This window comes from Heloderma suspectum, chromosome 1, assembly GCF_057233095.1.
Source record: "Heloderma suspectum isolate Gila_16-S chromosome 1, 16-S_ref, whole genome shotgun sequence".
Taxonomy (NCBI): Eukaryota; Metazoa; Chordata; class Lepidosauria; order Squamata; family Helodermatidae; genus Heloderma; species Heloderma suspectum.
In genome coordinates this window covers 127,051,290-127,071,234 of record NC_139458.1, presented here as the reverse complement: position 1 = coordinate 127,071,234, position 19,945 = coordinate 127,051,290, and the positions used below count along the sequence as shown (strand labels likewise).

Genomic DNA, 19,945 nt, shown 5'->3' with positions numbered 1-19,945 from the left:
TGCATAAAAGGGGAGGCAGTGTTGGATACTGACCTAACATTTTTAATTGGAGGGGGAAAAGGGAAAATTAATCACATATGCCATTGCTAATATAAGGGATTGCTCTCAGTTTCTAAGGGATAACTCACCACTGCTACTGTTGATAGCCAGTTAGTCATCACCTTTCCTTGCAAATATAATTGACTGTTCCTTGATTATTATTTTTCCAGCGTTGCAAGTATGATACCTGTAACTGTAACTCCAATGAGGAATGCTTGTGTGCTGCCCTATCATCTTATGCAAGAGCCTGTGCCTTCAAAGAGGTCATGTTGTGGGGCTGGAGAGATCATATCTGCAGTAAGCGGCTACATCTATATCTTTACCTTCAACAAATCCTTCTGAATAACAGTACCTTTCTTTTTTTGAGACTAGTCTAGACCAGGGTTAATGATAACAAATATAATATAACTCATTTATCAGAATGGCTTTTGGGGTATGCAAAATGTTTAGATGAATTGCAATTGAAGAAAAAACTTCATGTTGTTTTAGGGATGGCCATCGTAGGGAAATCCGGCCCTTTTTAGGCTTGCTGGACTTCTCTGGATGCCTGGCTCGGCTTGCATTTGCAAGCTGACCCGTGGGCTTTTTCCTAGAATCTGGGAACTCTTCTCGGATTTTTTTTTCTTAAACCAACACTTACACAAATTTCAGCCATAATTTGCATAATTTGCCCAAACTTCAGATGTAATTTGCTTAATTTGCAAGAATTGCAGTCATAATTCAATTAATTTGCACAAATCTCATCTGCAATTTGTGCAAACCATGGGCACAATTTGTCCAAGTTAAGCACATTACGAGCACAATTTGCACAAATTAAGCAAATCACCATCAGAATTTGCATAAATTATGCAAATTGCAGCTGCAATTTAAGAAAAAAACACAAAAATCCATGAGCTGGCCCAACTTGATAAATGAGCCAAAGTCCAGGGAGTTGAGCTGATGAAAGCTCAGTGAACTTCACCTCTCAGATGGATTCCTCCGACATCCCTATGTTGTTGCATTAACATGAGCTTACATGGGGACAGACACAATGAATTCCAAAGAACTGGGAAATGGAATTTTGGATAATTGGTTACCTACAGCATAATTTAAGAGGCAATGCTAAGGAATGTTGATAGCTGAAAGTCATTCCTTCCTTCATAGAATCGTAGAATCATAGAATAGTAGGGTTGGAAGGGGCTTACAAGACCATCCAGTCCAACCCCCTGTTCAATGCAGGAATCCAAGTCAAAGCATTCCTGACAGATGGCTGTCCAGCCTCATCTTGAATGCCTCCAGTGTGGGAGAGCCCACCACTGCCCTAGGTATTTGGTTCCGTTGTTGTATTGGTCTGACAGTCAGGAAGTTTCTTCGGATGTTCAGCCGGAATCTGGCTTCCTGTCACTTGAGCCCATTATTCCGTGTTCTGCACTCTGGGGTGATCGAGAAGAGATCCTGGCCTTCCTCTCTGTGACAGCCTTTCAAGTACTTGAAGAGTGCTATCATATCTCCCCTCCTCTTCCTACCATTACATGTTAATATGGCTTTTTAAAAATCAAATGGTCAATAATACATTTTGCTCTTCCATTCTTTTTATTGCTGCCTCAGAAATATTCGTAATGATCTCCCAAACGTGTCAATATTTCTTCATAGAAAAGCATTGGGAATAAAATTCAGACAGCATGCACTGAACTGACTTTAGAAATGGCAAACAGCCAAGCTACTGTATGCAAAAAAAAAAAAAAAAAACTTTAAATTTATTATTTTCTCCCCTTCATTCAGACAAAGAAGTGTCCTCCTGCCCAGCCACCCAGGTCTTCCGTTACAATCTGACCACATGCCAGCGAACCTGCCACTCTCTTTCTGATGGTGATAAACATTGCTTGCAAGGTTTCACTCCAGTAGATGGCTGTGGCTGCCCTGATAATACCTACATGAATGAGAAAGACATCTGTGTGCCCATATCTCAGTGTCCATGTTATTACAAAGGCTCATTTGTGGAGCCCGGAGATATTCTCATGAAACAAGAGGAGCGCTGGTATGTTAAAGTCCTGGTTTATTCATTGCCTTTCTGGGAAGATGGACATTCAATACAAGAGACTGGTCTCTTTTTGTGTTGTGCTACAACATTTACAGCCTAAAAACAGGGCCAGCCCTTCTGTTAGGCAGGGTGAAGTGGCTATCTCAGGCAATTGATTTTAGGTGTTATGAAAGGGCAGCAAATGGTTGGTTATTTACCTTAATATTACCATATTTTACTGCCAGAGTAGGGGAGAGGTGTTTGTGAGATTTCTGCCTCAGAAATCACCAACATATCTTGGCTGGCCTTGGGTACTATGCACCTTGATGTGGGGGGAGGGATACCAGTTGTTCCACCTCAGGCTGCAAAATGCCTTGGGCCAGCCCTACTTTAAAAGGATAGAGAATCTTGGGATTATGCTGGCAGCATAGGAGCATGAGCATTCTCTTCTTCTACAGCCATAAGACAATTGAGGGGATTGGGGTGTTAGTTTGGCACATCAGTAGAAGATTCTGTTTCCAAAACAACATGAGATGATGAGAACAAGTACAACTAAGCCTTTTTGGAGTAATTAGAGTTTAAAATGTTTTAGAATTCCACATTCTTCATCAGGCGTAGCATTCAGAGCACAAAGAATTTTTGAAATGCTTCACTGTGAATTGCTGAGGTAACTTGAAAATACATTATCATAAGCACACATGGACCTCTTTTATCTACCATTTATCTTTAATGACTGATCTAAAGTTTCTTGAAGAATGTTATTCCCTACTCACTTCAAAACAAAGAATATATGTCTCAGAATTAACTTAGAAGAATGTTGTCAGTCTTTATTGAGAAACTGACGTTCAGAGATTGGAGTGTTTTGCTCTTTATTTTGTGCACTGACAGCACATCATCCATGATGCTCAATTTCCAGCAGGGGAGCCATGTTAGTTAGCTGCAGCAAAAACAGCAAAGGCTCTTGTGGCATCTTAAGGAGTGACAAATTTATTATGGCACAAAGCTTTCATGGGCACTGTCCACTTCATCATGCAATTATATTTAAGAGACTAATGTCTAGTAGAAATGGTACTATTTAATATTTATGTTTTAGCAACATATCTTTAGTTTTTATTAATGGCGATATATAAATTAGAATTCACTTGGAAAACTCAAATATCTGGCTTCTGATTTATGTTTTTTTCTGCTATGTGTTCCTATTTAGTATTTGCAGAAATGGAAGATTTCATTGTGTACCAGTGAGAACATTATATCATGGTAGGTGTAAAATGTTAGGAGTACATATGTCTTTATCCAGCTTGAATTATTCTTTTGTTTTTAGGAAAGTAATTCCTTGCTGAGTTGGCTTATGCTAAAAAAAATTTCTTCCTAGAAATATTCTAGGATTATTTCCCCTTAAGTTACACCTTAAAGGTCTCCCCTGCTGTATGCCTGGAACATATCTCTTTTAGGGGTACATAGAATGCTCCTCCATGATCTTTCAGAAAAAAACAAACAAACTAGCAATCCCCTTCCCACCTTCCTTAACCATGATAAAATGGCTGCCTAACTTTTTTTCTTTAGCAATGCAATGCTATACACGTCTATTTAGTAATAAGCCCCATTCAGTTCAATTGGACTTCATGCCAGGTAAATATAGGATTGTATAGGATGTAGGATTGCAGCCTCAATCTGCATATGTATAGGATTGCAGCCTCAGGCTTGAATCTGATATATTGGTGGTGCTGCCCTTGCCCTTGGATGGGTAGATGAATTCTCCACACATAGTAGGGCTTCCATCATTTAGTGTAAGTACCCAGTAAAGCAATATAAATTCAAAGCACAGCTGTACCATTTTTTTCCAAGGGTGTCTTCTTTGTGTATGTATCTACGCTTGAGTGTGTACACTCCACTTCCTGGATCACCAGATATCCTCTCTCCAGTGTTCCCATTTCTCTGTTGATTATGAAAATGGATCCAAGAGAATGTTCTCAGTGATCTATATTTATTTTACAGGATGTTCACACAATAAGACATATTTTGACTGCAACAACATTGACTCTTGGTCTTCTCAAACACCAATTCAACTTAGCTGCCAAACGCTGGGAACCGAACATGTACGTCTTTGTTCTATTCTTGACTACAGCCTAGCTTCTTCATTCCCTTGTTCCATGGAAATCTTATACTCTGGTCTGATTCCAAGCATGTTTAGTAAATCCCATTGAGGGATATGCTTAGTAACTGTGTTTAGGATTATAATCCTAGAGAAACAAATGTTTACATCACCTACTCTCCTTCATTGGCTCTGGTTATCATGAACATTTTCCTTTTATTTAAAATTTACTTAAACTAATTCTTCTGCTTTGTTGATACCTAACAATAACACCCCTTCTTCCACCAAATACAATCTAATGTGTAGAATATCCAGTAATTTTAAATGTAGCATATGTTTTCCTCCACAGAAAATAATGAGGTACATCAAAAAATGCAAAAGAGAAATTTTAAAAAAAGTGAATGAGAAGCATTTACACTATGAAACAGGGTTAGAAATGAGGGGTTGAAGTTGGTTGTAAAACTGGGATAAAAGAAACAAAGCATTATATCTTGCACATATATAAAGTTTCATGCCGATATCTTAATATTCAAGAGAGATATTACATTTCAAACTAGTGCTAGGCTGAAGTATTTGGGCCCACTAATTTTTGTAAGTTTTAGGGGTGGGATGGAAACACTCCCCAAAGATTAATCCAATCTTCAGGGGGTGGGCAGATTCTACAAAATGTGGGTGGTGATGGTGGACTTACCTTTCTTTTACCAACCCCCCACCTCCACCCTTGCTGACTCTTGGAGCTATGTTATGATGTAGCATCTTCCTCAGGGGCATTCTGTTCAAGGAATACAGGAACCTGAAATAACAGCAAGGCTTTTGTGTGTGTGTGTGTGTGTGCTAAAATGAAAAGAAAGAAATCCTCAGCCACATTGTATTTAAAGGTAAGCCCCCCCCCCCTTTATAGAATTCACTCATTTCCCTAAAAAGTGTGGGGGCAGTGAAAGTGGGGGACATTTTCATCCCAGTCCAATTTCGAACACACACGAGGTTCTGGATAAGTTAGAGCAATGTCTTACCTCACTTAGACTATAACAATAATAAGGTGGTGGTGAACCCTGAATGGTGAACTTGAGTGAGTCTGATTTGGCTGTATGGAAATTCAGGATGAGGAAGAAATTCATTTAGTTTGCAATTTAATACAAACCAGCCTAATGCGTACTTCCCAAACTAATATGTGAACACAATTATCTGCCAGTTTTTGCAGTTCTCTGAATTTCGCAATGCAGTTCTCTGATAAAAAAACGCATGCAAAAATGTGTACATTAGGGGAATTATGACAAAAATGTATGCATTTTTCTATGCATTTCACCTGTTGTACACAATTTTCTATGCATTACCCTTGTATGCATTTTAGTACGCATTTCTCCTATTTTATGCATGTTTGCATGCATTTCTCCTATTGTATGCATTGTTGTACCCATCATATCATATGCATTTCTATGTTCTATCTTATGCATTTTTGTATGCATCTCCCCTCCCCTAGAGTACGCATTAGAATTGCATACAAAAATGCATACCATGGGAGAAACGCATCCCCGCCCCCCCGCAATCCAGCAGGAAAAATGCATTCAACAGGGAAATGCATCCAAAGATGCATACATTAGGGGAAATTGTACAAAAATGCATATGAATTGTATTGCAGATTTTTTTCTTTTAAAAAATCACAAACTGATGTGGAAGCAGGGCAGAATGAACTTGTGCTTTAAAAACCTTGCAAGTTGTAGAAACCAATACAGACAGATTTCCCCATACCTAATGAAAGTGCATTACGAAGGTTAAGTAGATAGATTCTGATATACCTTGCCATGAATTATAAACATTTGCTTACCATAGTTCCAAAGAGAGTGCATCTCAGGATGTGTGTGCCCTGACGGACTGATTGATGATGGGAGAGGAGGATGTGTTAAAGAAGAGGACTGCCCATGCATTCATAACAACGATTTTTATTCCTCTGGAGAAAAGATAAAAGTAGACTGCAACACATGGTAATCTTTTTTCTTCCTCTGTTACTTGTAGTAGTAATAGCAGCAGTCTGTGAGAGTACTACCCTGCAAACAGCATATGTGGCAAACTACATGTTTTCTCAGCTACATAGTTTGCCATGCGCTTCCGATGTAATGCGCTGAGACAGAGATAAGGCCTTACCCATTTCTTTCTTTTTTGCACTCTTAAGTACATGTCAGAAAGGAAGCTGGAGGTGCACCACGATTGCCTGCTATGGAACATGTAACATTTATGGAAGTGGCCATTTCATTACCTTTGATGGAAAATTCTATGACTTTGATGGTAACTGTGAATATGTGGCTGCCCAGGTACTGTTCAATTATGCAGTTTCATAGTACTTTGAATTACATTTAACATTCCTGTCTATGTGGCTCCTCAAACATCCCTCAGAATCTCATTCTATGACATCATCTTATGTGGAAGGTTAGCACCTGTTAAGATCATTTCTATGGGTGGCTGATAGGGATGTACGAAAGTCACTTACCTTTTCGATGGGGTGATTCGGGGTGGGGGGGAGGCGCTCTGCACCTCCCCCCGAAATCCTAACCCGGCTGGCTCCGCTCTGCAGTGGCTCCATGGAGCTGCCGGCCAGGGCCGTCCGCAGCCGGAGTTCTGGCCGCGGATGGGCTGTTGCAGACACAAATGGCGGCTGCCGTAGCGGCCGCCATTTGCATCCTGCGAAGCTGCCGTGATAGGCTACGTAAGTATTTATGTAGCCTGTCATGGCAAGTCAAAAAAACCACAACAGCGTACGTAAATGGAGGTGGCTGTGGTGGCCGCCATTTGCGTTCCCTATTTTGAGCCGTTTTAGCCTACGTAAATATTTACGTAGGCTATTACGGTGAAAAAAAGGGAACGCAAATAGCGTAGTGGGCGCCATTTGCATTCCTTCCCCCCCCTCCATTTTAGCCTACAAAAATATTTATGTAGGTTATTACGGCAAAAAAAAAGCAACGCAAATAGTGCCCACTACGCTATTTGCGTTCCCTTTTTTTCGCCGTAATAGCCTACGTAAATATTTACATAGGCTAAAACGGCTCAAAATAGGGAACGCAAATGGCGGCCACCGCAGCCGCCGCCATTTGCGTACACTTTTTTTTTTTTTGGCTTGCTGTGATAGGCTACGTAAATATTTATGTAGCCTATCACAGCCTCCGCAGGGATGCAAAAGGCGTCCCTGCATTAGCCATGATAGGCTATGTAAGTATTTATGTAGCCTATCATGGGTATGATCAGGAAGTGAATGGCGGCCACAGGGTGGCCGCCATTCGCAAGTCAGCACGGACGGCAGCAGGTAAGTGCTCCATTTCGTGCACCTTTCATGGGTTGGGGGGGGTGGGGGCTTCATTCCACCACGGATTTCGAGGGGCCGAATGCACTGGCATTCGGCCTCACCGACATCCATGGTGGAATTCTCTGACATCCCTAGTGGCTGAGCTGCCCATGATATATGGTAAAATAATCTGTGATGGTAATTTAATTTAGGGAGCAATCCTATGGCCGCTAGTCAGAGGCTAGATGGCCATAGGATACATTGGTTTCCAGGAACCGACCTTTCTCCCCCTCCTGTGCTGCCTCGCAGGCAGCTTGGAAGGGCCCCACACTCCACACTTGCAAGAGGAACACGGAGAGGTGAAAATGGGGCATTCTCAGGGGCGTTCCAGGGCGGGGAAGACGGAAATGCCAGTACAACACATCCTATGTGCCGTCCGGCAGCCACTTCCTCCATTCCGCCTTCCTGTGGCTAGACAGCCGAAATCAGCTGTCTAGCCACAAATGCAGGGTGGCTGAAGCGCGGAGGGGACAATCCCCTCCATGCATCTCCTGCCCTGCATTGGATAGGCGGTCGCCTCTGAGTTTGGAGGTGGCTGCGTATCTCGGTAGGATTGCTCCCTTCGTGAGTTAAAATGTTTACAATTTAACTACTCTTTAGATGCTTCTAGAACAGGGTTGGGCAACTTGTGGCCCACCAGATGTTTTGGCCTGCGACTCCCATCAGCCCCAGCCAGCATCACCAGTCCTGAGGGATCATGGGAGTTGTAGGCCAAAATATATTTGTGAATGAGCGGCTTACCTAATCCCTATACCTTCAGCAGAACAGATGGAAACTGTTGTAATCCCAGTTTTTATCACTCCAAACTAGTAGCAGGGTCAGCCTGGGCAACACAATGATTGTGGCATCAAACCCTCATGGCACATAATGCAATTTTGTTCAGGTGGTTTTATTGTATTTCCTGGCCCCAATCCAGCTATATTTAGCAGCAACTCAATTGAAATTGAAAGCAATGAGATGCAAGTTAATCAAAACTTAACTTGTTCCGTTGGTTTGACTGGGACTTAAGTCATGACTCTCTTTGGTTGCACTGAAGTTGCTATGTGGATGTTCTGGTGGCTTGAATAGCTACCTTGAAATGCCCTTTTATGTTTATATTTTGCATCCTTAAGAAATATTTTCATTCATTTTGTTTCCAGACTGCTTCAAATGTGCAGAAATAGCACATGGCAATGCCCTTAATGGACTATATGAGCTTGGCTTGGGAGTAAGGGAGCACATCTTTGGCCATTCTTATGTAAAAACAACAACAAACCCTTTCCTGTCATGGAAAGTTATCGTATCAGTGACAGGATAGGCTACAACACTTCAACCTGATTGACGTGCCTCTTTGATTGATTGATTGATAGATAGATAACGTTTCTTGGCAGCTTACAGCACTTTTTCATGCATGGGCAGGGTCTGTTGTTGCTTTATTTAGTTCTATGTTGGAGAGCATTTAAATGTGCCATATCCACCAACAGTCTGAAATGGTACGATCAAGGAAGGGCAAAACCACATGCTATTTCTACATATTCAAACTGCCCTGATTCATTGCATGGTGAATTGTGATGTGACGTTATATGGCCATGTCACTGACTACACAATAATAAGTAGCTAAATACAATTCCCTATCTTTAAAAAAAAAAACCCAAGTTACATTTTGTCTTTTTGGTCAATGCTTTGGGTCCTGAATGCTCTCAGAATTATGAAGCACTGTTAAATGTGGAATATATGACATTTACTGTGAATGATTAAACACAGCTTTAATGGATTTTTAAAACACAGATGAAAATCAGAATAATCTGTTTTGGAGTTGCTTAGTTTTATTCATCTTTCTTTTCCATTTTCACTAGGATTACTGTGGCAGCAAAGGCACTGAGGGAACATTTAGTGTCATCACAGAGAATGTCCCATGTGGAAACACAGGAGTCACCTGCTCCAAGGCCATTAAATTGTTTGTAGGGGTATGTATCAGCACAGAAGGAAACAGGCTGGAAAAGACTTGGTCTGTACCTGTAAAGCAGGGGTGGGCAACACACAGCCCCTGGGCTGCACGTGGGCCTGCCCACTTTAAGTGTGGCTTCCGCTGCTGCAGAACCTTCTCTGTGGCATCAGCAGCAAAATCATTGGTGGGCTGCCTGCTGCCAGTTTTTTTGGCAGCTAACTCTGATGGTGGCCAGCAAAGGCTACATTTAGCTTTCAAGCCTTGTTTCCTTGTAAAGCCTCTGCTACATATCTGTCTTTTAGAACATTGAGCTGAAGCTGGAAGAAAAAAAGATAGAAAAAATTGTGCTGAATAACAATAGTGGTGTGACTTATTGGATTCGTGACCAAGTTGGACTGTACATTGTAGTTGAAGCCAGCAATGGTATTATGCTCATCTGGGACAAGAAGACTACCATTTTCATCAAGCTGACACCACATTATAAAGTGAGTGATTCTGGAGCTTCTTCCTATAATGCCATGGAAGGTTTGCTGCTAATAAATGAATGCAAATAAAAAACATGACATTTTACTCATTGCTTGTGGCATGTATGCCATGATGCGTCATTTGGGTTCTGCAATGGATCCCGCAATGCATTGTACTTAACGGAAAATGTTGATCAACGCTACATGTATTACACTATTGCAGTGTGGATGACTCACTCCATATAATTTTCAGAGACCCGTTTTAAGAAATATTTTATTCTACAAGTATATAGAATAAAATCATAACTATTAAGTGGGGAAATCCAGTCCCACTCCCTTGTTGATCCTTCCCTTCCCCTCCCACTTGCACAGCTCAGCACACAGGATTTGCTTACTACCAACTCTCTTCCCTTGGGGTGAAATGATGGTGAGATCTTTTTATTACACAATGAGAATTTCTAGAAACCTTCTTGAAAATATGTCGTGCCTAATATTAGGCCACATTCATTAATGATTTTGACTTTATTTGCAGGAGACTCAGTTCTTTTCATGGTAACTGTCTGTAATTACTTCATAAATGCACTAATTCAAACTTGTTACCAAACAGTTCACATGTTTATAAAGATGGTAAATGGGCCACAGGCTAAACTGAGTCTCTCTCTCCTAATTTGAATTCAAGTGTCGCACCTCCTACACACACGCACGCACGAGCACTTCCTGTCAGCCCTCTTCCTACACAAGGAGAGCTATGCTCATACAAGGGCTGTTACGGGCATTAGTGCATGCAGGACATGAGCTAGATTGTCCCCCAAGGGTGCAATCCTATGTATGTTTATACAGAAAAAAGGAAAACTCCCAGCATTCTCCAGCCAGCATATAGGGCTTTTTCTGTCTAAACGTGCATAGGATTGTACCCTTAGTTTTCTAAATATTAACTTTGCTTTGTTTTCTAAAAATCCCTAAATTCAACAATATCCATAATTGGTAGTGCTGAAAAAGAAGCATGCCCCAGAATTAGGACAATAACCTTCTTAAACAATCAAATTTCTCCTAGCTTCAAGCCACTGCCTTTCAGTTCTGATGTATTGCCGTTTCTCTCTACAGGGAAAAGTCTGTGGCTTATGTGGTAACTTTGATGGCATGGCCAGCAATGACTTCACAACAAGGAGCATGGTTCAAGTGAACAGTGCACTGACATTTGGAAATTCGTGGAAAATGGCTTCTTCGTGCCCTGATGTGGAGGTAGACATTGAGCCCTGTGACGTGAGACCTCATCGCAGATCCTGGGCAGAGAAAGAGTGCAGCCTCATCAAAAGTAGTGTTTTTCAAAAATGTCATTACAAGGTTGGTATTGCTTAGTTCGCCGGCAAAACTTTGCTACAGTGGCCTTGAAGAAAAATAAGTAATTGTCATATGAGATCATATGGACAATGTACCACTTTCTTCATAGTCATTTTTAAACAACCCCTCAATGTAGTATGGCCTCAGTCCAAAGAAAGTGAGTTGGATGTAAATCCCCCGCAATTGCTAGGACAATAGTTAGTCACAACTAACTTAAATCCCTTGATTTCAGTGGGACTTGGGCTGCAAACCTATGCATTCATTCCTTATATTCCATGTGAGGCTTGCCTGTTCTTGCACCTTTAATGTCTTAAGAGTGTTCAGTACTATAACTACTCATTTCTGTAGTTTGTGCAGGTTTCAGTTCTGAGGATGGAAGAGATGATAGAAAGGTTATGGAGGTTAATCAAGCCTTTTGTTAATCTGACCTCAAGGGCTATTTCCTCTCCAGTTGATATACACTAGATTGTGCCTAGTATGAGTTAGAGTCTACAAGTGGGGGTGTTTGGAGACCAGAGTTCTGGCTGCCCCCCCTGCCCCAGAATCCAGTTCAGATTGAACACAGATCTCCTGAAATGGATCCATTGCCCCAACCCCTCTCAAGAGATATCCACTACCACTTTTTCCAAACTTACCTGGGAGGACATCAACTGAGAGGCCTCTCAACAACTGGAGTGCCTTGTGCATCAATGTTATTCCCATAGATTCCTGATGTCCCTGGATGTTGTCATGAAGATATACAGCAACATCCAGTCATACTGGTAACCATAGGGCATCATCAAGAGTGTAATGGGGCTTAGAGGTCATACCAATTAAAATCAGATTCATCTAAAATATCCAGCAGACAATTTCTAAATGAATATGGTTTAATTGGACCCATTCCATGAGTCCATTTCAATTGAATGGTGGAGGAGTTCTCTGGATCAGGGATCAATAGATGCAAAGAAAGTCTGAACAAGGAGAAAGTGGCTTAGGGCAGGGGTAGGCAACGTGATGCCCACAGGCACCGGTACACCCTTGGATGCCTTTCTTATTTACTTACTTACTTACTTACTTACTTACAATATTTATATACTGCTCCACATCAGAAGATTTCGGAGTGGTGAACAACATGGTAAAAGAATAAAACAGCAGGTTAAAAGAGTGAAAACATTTTTTAAAAAGACAAACCCCAACAAAGTAGAATTTAAGAAACCATGGCTGGTCATGCAAAGAAGGCCTCTTGAAATAACAATGTCTTCAGAAGGTGCCGGAAGGAACACAATGTTGGCATCTGCCTGACCTCTAAAGGCAGGGAATTCCACAGGAAGGGGGCCATCACACTGAAGGCTCTTTTTCTGGTGGACTCCAACCAGGCTATGGGTCCATGTGGAACCACCAGGAACGGTCCCTCTGATGGCCTCAGTGACCAGGCAGGTTGGTAAGGAAGGAGGCGCTCTCTCAGGTGTCCTGATCCCAAGTCGTTTAGGGCTTTCTACACTAGTACTAATACCTTAAACCTGGCCCAGTAGCGAATAGGCAGCCAGTGCAGTTCTTGGTGCCCACTGAGGTGCCCTGCCCTGCCCTGCCCTACCCCTCCAACTTCTTATTTTGATTCTTTTAAACAATGTTTCTTACTGGCAGCTGGGATTGCTTCAAAGAACAGTGGGAGCCCTCAGCTGCTCTTATCATCTTTTTCCATGAATGCCTCTGGGCCACACATGGGGCTCAGAGACATCCTTAGGAATTGAAGATAGCAGGTGGCTGCAGGCTGATGCTTTCCTCTGCAGCGCACTCATTTTTGTGGTGGTGCCCTGGACAGTTTCTCAAATTGCCAGATGTGCCCACAGGCCCTAAAAAGGTTACCTACCCCTAGCTAAGGGCATGTGGTCACTAAGGGGAAAGGGAGGGAGATGTAATGGTGAACTGTGTCTGGAATTCTTCATGTTTGCCTAGGTATGGGGCTCCCATTCCCCCTTCTCCACTCTCTTCAGAGCTCTCTGCAGGTGCTGTATTTTGTAAAATCTTGCCTGAAATGAAAAAGATGAAGTCATTCCAATGTATCTTCACTGAAAGGCAAATGTTTTGAAATGTTTTGAAAAAAGGTTTTGAGTTTGACTTACAGAATGTTACTAGCCAAAGAGACTTCTGTCTGAAATGGGAATTAATAAAATAAAAGCAATCTCAGAGGGGTAAAATGTGCCCTATGTTTTTGATGCCTCTTTGAAGCGAGGCAATCTGAACAGGATAGATATGAGTGTGCTGTGGATGTGCTGCAGACGTGCAGAGCAACATCCAAATGCATTGGCAGCTATGGGGAATCATGGTAAAAGATTCTGGAAGGTCAAGGATCCTGTTTTAGGCCCATGGATGAGTAATAGACAATCCACAGAAATATCCAAACTGTGATTTCCTCGTAGGTGAACCCAGAGCAATACTATGAAGCTTGTGTACATGATGCTTGCGCCTGTGACAGCGGTGGGGACTGTGAGTGCTTCTGTACTGCAGTTGCTGCCTACGCACAAGAATGCATCAAAGCTGGAGCTTGCGTCCACTGGAGGACTCCTGAAATATGCCGTGAGTACTGTAGAGAAACTGCTTCCCATATATACTTAAAATACCCATGTATCCAAAGGGAGAATGGTCCAGAAACACTGGCTTAAGCAATTTCAGTGACCACCATTCTGGATGCATTCATTTTTATCACCTTAAACCCTTTCTTGTATATCCAAAGATGTGCCTGTTCTTTCTTTCTTCGTCACCTCATACTTGCAGACCTTGAGTTGAACATGATTTTGGCGTTATAATATGTATATTACCTTTATGATATTATCCAGCTGTGCCTTCAAAATAAAATCAAGCTAGGAACCACAGATTTAGAAGAAAACCAGTAGGTCTGCTAGTCATACTGCCTTCTCATAAACAGGATACCCTGTACCTAAAGAACCATGGTGAGGGGAGGAATGCCAACAGACCACAGGCTGGCCAGGGCAAACCAGTGGCTTGCCATATGGAACGGTCTTCATGTGGTTGCCTCTAAAGCAGCCACCACATTAGATGTACACCAGCTTATTGTCCCAAAAACCTCACTGGGATCTAGTGTTCACTCTGTTTCTTCAACGTGAGTTGGCCTTACTAAATGAAATTGTAGGACTTACATAGTCATGTATCTTCTGGTCTTGTGAACAGTTCAGTACATGCTCATAATGGATCGCAAACATGATTTTCACCCACAATTTGAACACATCTTGAACCATTCACAAGTTTAAAAGATTTAATTAGTACCCCATACTTCAGGGTGACTTACAACATATCTGACAATAATAATTTAAAAGTAACACCAGGTATGATGTAAAATGATGGCACAAGAATTCACAGACACTAAAAGACAGCTCATCCATTAACTGACAGAAGAAAAGCTTAGCAGGAAAACATCTGGATGTCCAATAAAAGTCCAATGAAAACTAGATCACACATGTTTTAGAAAATCAAACCAAATATAATTGTGAGAATTTGTCTCTTGACTAGCTTCATCTTAAATGTGCTATGAACTGGGGTTTGTTAAAAGCCCTATTTGGGCATCCCCTTCCATGCAATTGTAATCAGGGTTCTCAGTCATGGGGAGAGCCTACTAGGAAGTTCCCTTTTACAGATGTTCCTGACAACACATGGATGGCATGGGGTCCATGAGACACAATAGGGGGGTGGGGCCGGTAGGCACAGCCCTACTCTCCCCAGCCCATGTGATTACAATTGCATGGAGAACACCCACAGAGGGCCATGGATTCATATCACAATGTGTTCCACGATAACGCAAAGTGAAGAGGAATTTCTGTTCCAGAAATTATAGAAATTATTCTAGGGAGGTGAAATACATGTAACTCATTTTGCTTAGGAGTGGAACCAAGAGATGTCTGCTGCTTGTTTTCTGATGGGTATCTTTTGTTCTGTTAGCAATCTTCTGTGACTACTACAACCCTACTCCAGAAATATGTGAATGGCACTATGAGGCTTGCGGACGTGACATTCTAAGTTGCAAGGTCCTTAGTCAAGTTGGCACCAACTTTTCACTGCCATTCTTGGAAGGTAAGGAACAGTGAGTTAATCGAGGGAGGGGCTGTAGGTCGGTGGCAGATCACGTGCTTTGCATGCCGAAGGTCCCAGGTTCAATCCCAGGCATCTCCAGGTAGAGCTGGGGAAAGACGCCTGTCCGAAACCCTGGAGAGCTGCTGCCAGTCAGTGTCAACAGTACTGAGCTAGATGGACCAATGGTCTGAGTCAATGTAAGGCAGCTTCCCATGTCCCTCTTCAGGAGGGCTCTTGTGCTCTTCAGGAGATATTGGACTTGGAAGAAATACTTTCCATCCAGTGGGCTAAGATGCCCCCCCCATTATGTACATGCGTCTCTGAAACTGCATAGAGAGACACATATGAAAGATTTTGTAGGAAATGATACAGCTTATAGAGATACACTCTTGCCACAGTGTGCAATGGTACCACAGAGAACCAGCCAAAAGCAGGGAGCTGACTCTACCAAGTATTCTCATCCCTGGATAATGAGCTCTTTCTTTTGCTCCAGCTGGCGATTGCTGATTGTCTATGGACAAGAACTCCCTTTTCCAGCTGGCCATCTTACCTCTGTGCTCACTCTGCCAGATAAGCTCCTGAAAAAGTGCTTTACACAGCAGTCCCAAAAATGTAGGGATGTGGGCTGATTGTCACCAGAGGTGGGACATGGCTACGATGTTCCTTTAACTGCTGAGGATTTGGAGACTACCAGGCTTTCGTGTGTCCGAGCAGAGGGAATTCCACCTTCTCTTCCCTCAGCTGAAACACTGCCATTAAACGAGCAAGATCAAGATGAGCAAATGTGTTAGCATTGCAGAGCTGTTTCTGCCCCAGTGAAATGGCAGCCGGTGGGCACTCAGGTTGGATCATTTCCCTATATCTTATCAGTTCCCCTATAGACACCAAGAATCCATGGACTGTATCCCTCATGCAAATGTTGCTATTATGTTATTCGTACAATTACCTACAAAATGCATCTTTGTGGGCAATAGGTTGCTACCCACGATGTCCTCCAGAGACCCCTGTCTTCGATGAGGCCACCTCTACATGTGTGATCAAGGAGTACTGTAGTGGCTGCTATTACGAAGACAATTACTATCCAAATGACGCTGTGATACCCACATATAAACCCAGCAAACCATGTCAGGAATGGTATGTGAGAATGCAGAGCTGATAGACTTAAACTGACAGGAAATCATTTGTTCAGATGTTGATACTGAATATTGTGGCTTCCGGGTCTATAACTGGTCATTTTCATGGACAAGAATGCTGTTCAGAATGGGAAGCTATTTTTAGGATAACCTAATATTTAATTGGCCATGATGCAAATGCCTTGTATGTGCAGGACTTTCCTATTGTCTTCTTTAAAAGATGTATACAGCTGGCATTTCTCCCTTGAAGTTACCAGTTTTAAGCTAAATTCCTCCCTTTCAAAATTTGTGACTGAAGAGGCTGCACTTGCCACATAAGAATTCAGCTTTCGTCATCATCTTCATCAACAAGCTAAGCTGTTTACTCACTGTTTGTTTCTGAGCCAATATGATTTGAGCCTGGGTGGGGGTTTGTGGAGCTCATCCATCACTAGGGCTGAATCTACACATAGCAGTTTTACCATTATCATACTGCAATGATAACTATTGGTGCACTGACACCAGTAGGCACCAATAGTTATCACCCCAGTATGATAATGGTAAAACTGCTACGTATAGATTCAGCCTAGGTGAAATCTCTGTTGTTGAGGCCTCATTATAGGTTGTTTTTGACTTTTAGAGACCTAAAAGAGTTCCACTTTTAAAGGCAACTTTAAAATATTTTAAATAAAATAAATAAATGGCCTAGGCCAAGGGTTTCTAAAGGGGTTTATCCTTTCTTGTATACCCTCATGTGTATTAAGGTTGGCAGCACAGGCACTGCTTAACATACTCTCGTTAGTGGTCATGCAAATGAGGGGTAGCTAGATTTCTCACCCCACCCAGTGCACGTATCCTCTCTTGGAATTCCCAACCTAGGCAAGTTCTCCTGGCTGACTCCTTCTGTAAGCTTTGGGAGACTAACAAAAACATTTCTTTTTTAGGAGGATATATGGATTGCTGGGTTAGTGTTTTAACTTGCTGCTTTCTTAAACAATGTTGCTGAGTATATGCAACAATATGTATGATTGTTTTATATCATTTTATGATGTTATGATGTTTTAATTTGTAAGACACTGCAGGAGCAATTGCAGGATGGGCATTTACAGGAGAGAAGTACACAATAAACAAACAAATAAATAAGGCTTCAAATATTTCATTTCTGAAATCTTTTGTTTGTTTGTTTAAATTTCAGTATCTGTGTAGGACTGGGAACAGTGGAATGCAAACATAAATATGGTATGTATCTATATTTTGCTATTTCTGCATGCAAGGAACAAAACAGAGGAGCACTGTACATTATTCCCATATATTTCTCTGAGGGTTGAGTAATGATCTAGAACAGGTGGGAAGCCTCTGGCCTTCCAGATGTTGTCAGACTACAGCTCCCATCAACCCCAGCCAGCATGGCTAGTGGCCAGGGATGCTGGGAGTTGCAGTCCAACAACGTCTGGAGGTCCGCATGTTCCCTATCCCTGATTTGGAATATGTCCCTGCTATTCCATTTCAGACTGTTAAATGTTGTATTTTTTTTTAAAAATTGCCTTTTTCACTTCACAGTCACTCCTCAGAAAATGGGTATAGCTGAAAAGAATTGGCTTACTAAACATTTAACTACAAGCACTTTCCTCTTCTTCTTTTTTAGAATTAATTACTTCTTCACAGCAAAATCCTATACATGTCTACTCAGAAGTAAGACCCATTGAGTTCAGTGGGGCTTATTCCCAGATAGATGGGTACGAGGGAGAGAGGAGCACAGTTTCCCAGCTACAAGGTTGTAGCTCTGTCTACGAGCTCGGAGCTGGGAAACAGAAAAATCCTGTCTCCCCCAGATGTTGTCTCGGGGACACAGGATTGCTGTCTTAGAGTCTTTAACAATATGCATTCAAAAACAAGGAAATCGAATTGAGATCTTGTGTACCAGGTCTTTGGCACTAAACTAAGGAGTCACAGGATGAGAGTGTTATTGTTTCCACTTCTCTAGCTTGGGATATTCTTTGTTCTGGGCAGATTGCTGCCCAAGTTTCAAAACCTGTCACAGCAAGTAATTTCTAGTTTACTCTACAGCACCATGCTATTTATGTTTCCTTGGAAGTAAACCCCATTAGGTTAATGAAGTTATACTCCCAAATAACTGTGTTTTGGATTGCATCCTTCATTTATAATCCATGTGTCATAAGAAATGTTATACTCAATATCATTTTATTAACCCTGCTTTTAAGTCAAGCTCCAATTTCACTAAGGCCTCATAATCACTAATGGCATGAGAGCTCATTTCCCTGTGGCAAGATCCCATGCTATTGTGGAAAATGTTTGAATACAGAAATTATGTAGATGGGGCCATTCATATGGGTTCACCCTGCTGAGAATGATAGTGTAGTTTGGGAAGGACCCGCATGAATAGCCCATGTGATTCCTGTGTGCAGATGCTTGCCACAATGAAGCTATTTCCATGTGCCTAATGGTAAGTATGAGTGGGGCTTCAGTTCATGTTCTTCATTTCATAGATTTATTCAACATTCTATCACCTTGCTCCTAAGCATACTTACTTGGAAGTAACGGAGGGAGCAATCCTAGCTGGATCAACAAACATCCCTGAGCTCGGGGGTGACTGCCTATCCAGTGCAGGGTGGGAGGAGTGGTGGAGAGCAGATCTTCTCCTCACTCCCCCCACCCTGCTTTCGTGCTAGACAGCTGATTTCGGCTGTCTAGCCACAGGACCATAGGAAGGGGCAGCCGGACGACAGATAGGATGTGTCTTACCGGCATTTCCGACCTCCCTGCCCAGCCTGGCCCCAGGAACGCCCCATTTTCACTGCTCTGCACTGCTGTTACAAGTGTGGAGTGCGAGGTCAATCCAAACGAGGTGGTGTGGGAGGTGGGGAGGGGTTTGGTTCTCCAGGACCCTGGAGCGCAGGCTCTGAGGTTGGTTCCCAAAAACCGACCTATCCTATGGCCATCTAGCCACTGACTTGTGGCCATAGGATTGCACCCTAAGTCCCATAAGTTTCCATGGAGCTTACTTTCAAGTAGATGTGCATAGGATCAACAATTTTAATAATATCCCAAATGTCTGCAGGTTAAGTAAACAGTCTTTACTGGCGTTAACATTCTTGTGGGAGAGCACACTATTTGCATTTTGGATGATTTCATCTACATTTTGATTTGTTGTTTCGGACCATGCTTTCAAGCACAACAATTGAGCATACTGTTATCCTTTATGCAGGCTGCTGTGTTTATGAGGACAAAGAGTACAATGTTGGAGACATCATCGTGGAGAGAAATGGATCGATCTGTTTCGAACTCAAATGCACACTAGACGGCTTTAAGCCCGAAGGTGTATACCCCTGCACTACAACTTCAACCGTCACTTCCACAACAACTTTTTCAACTACCTCTTCCACCACTATTACAACCACTACAAGTAAGCTTGCAATGTTGTTAATACACATTTGTTAATTATCTCCTTGGAGACAAATGGTTTTACATCAAATTTGTTTTATATCTCCTTGTACGACATTAAGTTGCAAAACTAATACATGTTCTCAGTGTGATATTAATCATATTGCATT

The 19,945-nt window shown here is 42.1% G+C and overlaps 1 protein-coding gene across 1 annotated transcript in view; it reads left to right on the top strand.

The window, feature by feature from the left end:
• The window catches only part of MUC2 (mucin 2, oligomeric mucus/gel-forming), a 102,100-nt gene that overhangs the window by 20,380 nt on the left and 61,775 nt on the right, over positions 1-19,945 (top strand). The window contains exons 15-28 of the mRNA XM_084851535.1: positions 210-336; positions 1,801-2,056; positions 3,243-3,270; positions 4,000-4,134; positions 5,961-6,112; positions 6,301-6,439; positions 9,300-9,410; positions 9,694-9,876; positions 10,960-11,199; positions 13,596-13,752; positions 15,130-15,261; positions 16,236-16,395; positions 17,569-17,612; positions 19,600-19,797. Of these exons, the coding sequence (XP_084707661.1) occupies positions 210-336; positions 1,801-2,056; positions 3,243-3,270; positions 4,000-4,134; positions 5,961-6,112; positions 6,301-6,439; positions 9,300-9,410; positions 9,694-9,876; positions 10,960-11,199; positions 13,596-13,752; positions 15,130-15,261; positions 16,236-16,395; positions 17,569-17,612; positions 19,600-19,797 (2,062 nt within the window). The remainder of the gene's footprint in view (positions 1-209; positions 337-1,800; positions 2,057-3,242; positions 3,271-3,999; positions 4,135-5,960; positions 6,113-6,300; positions 6,440-9,299; positions 9,411-9,693; positions 9,877-10,959; positions 11,200-13,595; positions 13,753-15,129; positions 15,262-16,235; positions 16,396-17,568; positions 17,613-19,599; positions 19,798-19,945) is intronic.